Below are 7,559 nucleotides of genomic sequence, written 5' to 3'. Positions count from 1 at the left end.
CCTCTCTTTCTCTCTCTCTCTATCTTGCACGCAAAGTATTCCTCGATTTCGAATCTCTCGTGTGCATCGTTACGATTGTAGACAAAGGATTTTCGTCGCGAGCGACACGACTTTTTTACAAGACGAGCTACGCGGCGTGTCGTGAAATATATTACACGCATATAGCCGCCGCCACGATTAAGTGAAATAAACCGGTGGAACGGAGAAAATGCGTGGGTGTTGAAATATATCACGCGAGTCGTGGTCGTCGTGGTGAACAAACGTAGAATGCTCTTTTTTTTTTTTTATCGTTCCTACTCCGCTATTTAATTAGTTCTACTTCGTTGCGTCGTCCTCAACCGAATATTACGAACGTTCGAGCTTTAATCTCCGATTCGAACGTTCTCTTTATACGCTCCTACTATCCAAACTATCGATTATTGTATCGATAATATAATCGCTTAAGTTTCGATTTTTCTTCGCTTCGCCCGTTCCAAGGAGAGAATGAATGAAAATCGGCCGTGAAACAAACCGGAGGAATGGAAATTAGGTTTCTCTCTCGATCAACGCGGAGATTCTTCTTCTTGTTGTTTCGACACCCGACGAGGGCAAAATTTCAGGGCGAGCACGCGTCGAAGAAACAGACAAGAGAAGAAGAGGGAGTTCGAGAGAGGAGGGAGAAATTTGTCCGTGCTAATTTGTTGCAGAGATCGCGGAATTGAAGCAGGCGCGTTCTCTCGTTCGCCCGTTCCGCTTCTCCTTCCGGCCACCCCTCCTCTCCCTCCCTCCACCATCTCCATCGCATTTTCTACGAGTTCCATTTCGAATTAGGAACGACTCTTTGTCGATAAGGAAGAAAGACAGGAGGGGGAGGGGAGAAGGGGAGAAATTAGCAGGGAACATCTTCTAATTAATTGATAATACGTAATTCGTGACGCTTGAAGGAGTCGCGACTGATATACAACACCTCCTCTAGGAGCTATAGGGAATTTTATCGAATCGCGTTGATTATTGGAATTGGATTAGGGAGAAATTATCGAGATTTGTCGTTCGCGGATGATCGTCGCGAAAATAGAAGAAGGGAAGAAACACCTTCGTACCCTCGTGTATTAATCCAATAGGGGAGAGGAGGGAGGGGTGGGAGGGGGAAAGAGAGATTACGCGTTTCTTCGAGATTCGAAGAGGAGATAAGAAGCCGGACGAAAACATCAATGTCAATAATAATTCATTGATTACTTAATTCATAGTTACCATGACGACCGCCTCTCTCGCTTTTCCCTCGCCTTCAAGCTGTTCTGTTTTTCTCGCTTCGACGAAGGAGAGTTACGTGTTCCTTAAGCTCGCCTCACACGAAATCTGATTTTGATCCAGCGTTCGATCCAACCTTTCCCTAAATCGCGCAACCACGATTCGCGTACGATTCTTTCTCGAAAGAGAAGAGAATACCGACATCTCGACTCCGTCGTCGTCGTGGTCGTCGTCGTCGTCGTCGTCGTGGTCGTGGTCGTGGTCGTGGTCGTGGTCGTGGTCGTCGAAAACGAAAATTATCACTTTCCATTCCGAGATATCGCCTCGATCGGACAACAACAACGTATACGATCACGCAACAACGGCCGAGGATCCGCCCCGTTTTTTCCTAAGGGAAGAAAGTCGAAGGAAAATCGTTGGGGAGCGTTGTGAGCGTCGCATTAGCCTTGCTTATGGGTACGCAAGCAGGCAAGGAGAAACACGAAATGAATATTCAGAAGTTATTAGTCTGTAGTGAAATGTGACGGGGCTCACCCTTCTCGAAAACCGCCCTGGCCTCCGCCACATCGCCCACTCTTCCGTCTCATCCTCTGACTCTCGGCTCCTCCCCTCCCCCACAGACCTTCGTCTCACCTCCTCGCGCCCTCCACGCGGTATAGATTTTGCGATACATCCTGGCGGAAACGAGCGAGCGAGACGCTGCTTGCTACCGGTCCAAGAAGGGGTTGAAGCTTCGATGAAAAGGGGAGGGGAGGCTGGAATCGTGAGAGATGAGAAGGGTAGGAGACAAGGAGGAGGGAGCTTTATGCATAAGCTAAGAAACGCCATTGACGGGCACCACCCGACTACGCTCTAAGTAAGTACTTTTGGACGGGTACAGGTTGATAAACAACGATGCCTACGATGCATATTATTCCATATCCAGGTGTTCCTCTAACGGATTGCGATCAGAATAATTAAGAGAAAAGTCAACTCGATACGAAAATAAGGGAAAACGTAGTATTCAAACGGCGCGAATTCCTATCGGCTCGTATCTGGCCGCAATCTGGATGCAAGAAGGAGGGAAACCGTATTGGCGGATAGCTAACGTCGTTTTACAACCCCTTATCCGGATAACTTGCTCTGGATATCTCTCCCCGTCGAGACGTCATCGATTTCCACTCGCAGATTCCCCGTTTACATCCTGTTTTATCGTTTCGACGAGGGGCGATAAAGGAAAAAGTGTTCGGTCAATTTTTTTTAAACGCGCGTAAAACTTTTCTTTATCGACTTTCCTCATCATTCGACCGAGAAGGATTTTCGAACGAAGAAGCGAGTCGAACGCGGCAGTGAAATATCGCGCACGGCAATTCCCTTCGTCTGCTTATATTACGCATACAATATCTGGGTATCGAAGTCGGTTGATCCCGGCAAGTTCTCTCCCTTCGCGGCCGGGCTATCATACATCATACTTTCTTCTTTATTAAACTCATATTTTTCAAAAAGTCTCACCTCTCGCTACTCCTATCTCGACGGCGGCCTCCTCTCGCTCGGCAAATCAGCCGGGAGAACGAAAAATTCACTCGCGAGGATAAGATGAATATGAAAATTGACCCGGCCCGGAAAAATGATTTACATTCGAAAACGGCGATGATGACCCGATGAATAAAACTTTGAACTCCGCGGGCAAAATTGATAGAAAAATATCTCTGTCCGCTTTGCTTAATCCTCGGGTGTAAATGTAACGCGAGGAAAGTAAAGAGAAAACTCGAATTTTCCAAGTCCCTCCCTCGAAGGGGGCGAGATTTTTCGGGGGGGGGAAGGGATATAGAATTGGTGGAAAAGTTGGGAAGAGGTAACGAGGCAAGTCGAGTGTTTAACGAGCGAGGTGGTTTTGGTCGCGCGGCGATTTGTCTACTTTCGTTCGACGCGTCCTGGAGAGATTGGTCGTAAAAAGAAAAAAAAAGAAAAGAAAAAAAGGAAAGCCACCTCCTTTTTTAACCGGCTTTCAGCAAACTGCTCCTTCTCCACCGCCACCCTCTGACCCGAAACCGCGGCCGGTTATAAAGCATTCTTCCAGTTTATTAGACGAACAAGACTCGCGGGCTTCTTTTTATATTAAGCATGTGCATTATTAATGCGCGAGCGTAACCGTAAAATGCTGATGAAAAAAAGTTGTGGAGCCCCACGGGCGTTCCTTCGCCAGGAAGCAACCTTCTGCGAGATTGCCTGCCGCTCGACCGACTCGATCCATCCCTTCGCTCGATTCTCGCGATTTCATCCGTCGAATTCGATCGACCAACGTCGGAAAAGAAAGAGAGAAAGAAGAAAGAAAAAAAAAAGAGAAAAAAAAGGAAAAAAAGAAATTCGAAAGGACGAGACGAGAGAGCAAAACGAGCACCTATCCATGAGTCGAATGAATATTTCATCGGGAAGATCCGTATTTTTCTTCGAGCGATTGTCACTGGCCGAGGGGAGGAGGCGAAGGAAAATCAATTATTCATCCCGAATTGGTCGGGAAAAAGTCGTAATTATCCGGGGCAAATACAAGCTTAATACGCGGAGAGAGAGAGAGAGAGAGAGAAGGGGGGGTGTACTCCCCTCCCCCTCCCTCGTTACTTGTGTTTCGTTCACCGGCGGGAGCCAGCCCTCCATCGGTTGGCGGTGCTCTGGCAGTCGGTCTTCGGCCTTCCTTCTTATAACCGTGAATAACCATTTGTATTTCCAATTAGCTTTGCTAATAAGAAGACGGAGGAGGCATTGCCGTAGTTAAAAAAAAATGTATAACCTCATCCAGCCACTGGGGAAATAAAGAAAAGCGGCGCTCCGGTATGACAATACCGGCGGGTCGAGCGGGGTTATACCGGGTTGAACTACAATTAAAAATCCTCGCTTCACCCTCGCTTAACTCCTGCCTCCTCTTTATGCCGTATTAACGACCGGGGCGCGCGGGGAGGGGACACGAAACATCCTACCAAACATCGAGGCTTTTTTTGCCAATTTTATGCTTGACCCCATCTTCCCTATCCGCCTCCGCTATACCCTCTCTCTCTCTCTCTCTCTCTCTGTCCGTCCGTCCGTTCGTCCGTGTGCCTGCCTGCCTGCCTGCCTGCCTGCCTGTCTGTCTGTCCGTCTGTCTGTCTGTCTGTTCGTTCTTCCGTCTTTATTTCTCGTTCAACAGTTCGTTTCCTCGGTCTCGTTACGGTGATCACTCTGTTCGACTAACAATAAGCAAACGTTTGTTCTTTCGTGAAAATAGACCGATCTGTTATGGGCCAACTTTCCTTCTCTCTCCGATCGAAGCGAAGGAAAGGAGATTTTTCCGAACGTGTTGGAAAACCTCGGCCTAAGAGATTTAATTTATTCTCGATTCCCTTGGTTCAGAATTACAAAATTATTTTTCTTTTCCAAGGTATAAGATATCCAAGGAAAAATTCAAATAATTCGAAATAATCCATGTTGTGTTTAATAATAAATTTTCGGTGTTAATTTTTTTGGGGGGGGGGGGGGGAAAAGAAGAAAGAAAAAAATAAAATTAAAAATATCGCGTAATTTATCGATATCATCTTGGATTGAAATAAAGAAGAAAAGAGAAGAAAGTTAGTTAGAGGAAGAAAGAAGAAAGTGGTATATCCACGATTTGTAGTCTAATTTCAGAAATTAAAAGTAAAAGTGAACTCGTGTTACGGGATCAATACGATAATTCTATCTTATTACGAACGGGATACGAGTAAATAGTTGATAGAAAAAATATGTGCCGACATTGGCGATCAGTAAGAAAGCCGGTAAGCAGATTGGATTTCGTCGAAGGCAGCCCTGTGTTTGCAAACTTGGATTTCCGAGCGGCGACTCCGCCTGGCGTCCTTTGTTGTGTCAACCATCAAAGTCAACACGAGGTCAACTAAACACGAGGATTCTTCTCAGTCACTGTCGACGAGCTGTGAAATGTGTGTCGTATATTGAAACATTCCCTATTCAACGTATATAATTTATACTTGATTCATGGTACAAAGCAAAGTATTCAATTTTTACTCGTATTTCGAGAAATTTGTTACTTTGCCATAACACGGATGCATCGTGTAAGTACAGTTCTTTCGACGCGTTTAAACTTTGTATAAAATTCGTTTTATGATTAATACATTTGATTCCCGAGACGACGAGTTTTATAGTTAAATGAATGTTTAATATTTAATATTTTGATATATATATATATATATATATACATATCTTATACGTACGTGTAATGATATAATGTGCATGCACGATTCCTTTCGAATTTAAATTTTCGACGAGCAGACGAAATAATTGATATGTTTTTTTTTTTTCGTTTTAGTTTAAATTTTATACACGATAATATTGCCGATATACATATATACATGTGTGTACATATTTTCAGCCGGAATTACTTTGTAGTAAACAAATATGAGAGTGAAAACCGTGCCGAGGCAGAGGATATCTCAAGGTAACGCGAACGTTGGCTCGGTGTCTGAAACGGTTACTAGAAAAATTGAAAATTCGGAACAACGCTCGAACGATGAGGAAAAGGAAGTGTCAAAAGGCGAGAGCGATACGTTACTCGAGTCGACGGATTCGGGCAGAGATCAGTCGAAAGATCATCTATCCGTGAAAGTCAAGGAGAAGATGGAAACATCGATCCATTTGGAAAAAGTGTTGAACATGTCGATCAAGGTACGTATTATGCGTGTAGCGAGAATGTAAGCGTGTGATTGTAAGTTTCGTGCCAATGTAGTTTCGTTGAACTCGAAGAACTCGCGCGCGTATACGTCATCGTTCTCCCTTGAATTTATCGATAATACACGATTTTATCAAGTGCATCGGTTTTTTCCTTCAAAAATAAACGATGATACGTTACATTTGTGTGATATATCGTTTACCTTTTTTCAAATATAATTTATTCTTTTTTTTTTTTTTAGATCGAAGAGGATTCGGTGCTTCTCAGCTTGATAGCTGGTCCAAGTTGCAATTATTCCAACTCGCACTCAAAGAGAGATACAAAGGAATTTGTTAGCAACGACGACAATAACAATGTATGATACATTCTATCATTAATAATTGATAAGCTGCGAGTGCTTGCGTATACGATACTCGTCTGTATCAATATCGTAGGAAATGTTGAAGAGAATGTGATGCGAAAAATAATGAGATAGAAAATTATACACCGTGTGAAAGAAACGTATTATCGTGATATCGATATATATTTCATATCGCAAAGCATTTCTACGCAACTTCTTCGTTCCTTGCCTCTGTTTTACACAAATATTTAGATAAATATTCTCAGTCTACCGATTTACCATTATTTTTCCACCATGTTATATATCGTGATCGATCTGTTTTAGATAATAACATCGGAGACGGAATCGGAAAATTATTCCTGCGTTGCCGGCTGTTCGAGCAAAGAAGATTCGGAATCGTGCGAAAACAAAGACGAAGAAGAGAGAGAGGAGGCTCTTAATTTGTGCAAAAGAGATTGTCAGGAGAAAGACGTGTCGAATCACAATGTGGGATCCGATGATAAGTTAAAAGATACTTTTCTTTATAAAATCATGACAGATCCGACGTTCCTAGATAATATACAAAAGAACAAACAGACGAAGCGGTACATGTGCGAATTTTGTAAGCAAGCGTTCGGCAACAGCGACGAGTTGGCCGATCACATGGACGTGAAGAAGGACGAGTCGAATCAGGTGATATGTTGCGCGTGCAAAAAAACGTTCGCCCAGAAACGGTATCTAAGATACCATCAGAGGTGTCATTCGGAGAGGACCATGTTTACCTGCGACATTTGCACCAAGAAATACACCAGAATGGACAATTTGTCCAGGCACAACGCGTTCCACGTGAACCCGGACAAATTCTCGTGCACCTTTTGCGAGAAGACATTCGCGAGGAAGGATCTGTTGAACAAGCATTTGAAAAGTCACGACAAGAATCGTTACATGTGCGAGGTGTGTCAGAGACATTTCAAAGGCCCGCTTACGTTGGATAATCATAAAAAGAATTTCCACTCCATCGTATAATATATATATATATATATATATATATATGATATATTATATATATATATACTTATTATTTATATTTGTAAGTAGATATCGTGCAATGAACGTATCGTAAGTAATTAAGGAATAAATAAAAACGAACATCTTACTTGTTCTACTTGTTCTCTAAGATAATTTTAATAAATTTGATACGTAATAAATAAAGATTAGGTGTAAAAAAAAAAAAAAAAAAACGATGATCGCCAAATTCATCGTATATATGATAAATTCTTTTACATCAAATTAACTCTATCGAATTAATTAATTTCATAGGTACGTTTTTCAAGTTATACA

General features: G+C 42.8%; 1 protein-coding gene across 1 annotated transcript; it reads left to right on the top strand.

Moving 5' to 3' along the window:
- The first annotated feature begins 5,628 nt into the window (after positions 1-5,628).
- Positions 5,629-7,244, top strand: LOC100864229 (uncharacterized). The gene is made up of 3 exons (XM_012484859.3): positions 5,629-5,895; positions 6,141-6,254; positions 6,564-7,244. The coding sequence occupies exons 1-3, from the start codon at positions 5,629-5,631 to the stop codon at positions 7,242-7,244; spliced, it is 1,062 nt and encodes a 353-aa protein (XP_012340313.1).
- Positions 7,245-7,559: the final 315 nt, after the last annotated feature.

Source organism: Apis florea, unplaced genomic scaffold (assembly GCF_048593485.1).
Source record: "Apis florea isolate Af1SG1 unplaced genomic scaffold, ASM4859348v1 contig_3203_pilon, whole genome shotgun sequence".
Taxonomy (NCBI): Eukaryota; Metazoa; Arthropoda; class Insecta; order Hymenoptera; family Apidae; genus Apis; species Apis florea.
Note: the sequence above shows the minus strand (reverse complement) of the source record. Positions and strands in the feature narration are given on the sequence as shown.

Bases quoted from the DNA above. Each gene is read 5' to 3' on its own strand.
- LOC100864229 (XM_012484859.3), top strand. From the start codon at position 5,629: ATGAGAGTGAAAACCGTGCCGAGGCAGAGGATATCTCAAGGTAACGCG. The intron at 5,896-6,140 runs GTACGTATTATG...TTTTTTTTTTAG, and splicing joins TGTTGAACATGTCGATCAAG to ATCGAAGAGGATTCGGTGCT. The intron at 6,255-6,563 runs GTATGATACATT...GATCTGTTTTAG, and splicing joins GCAACGACGACAATAACAAT to ATAATAACATCGGAGACGGA.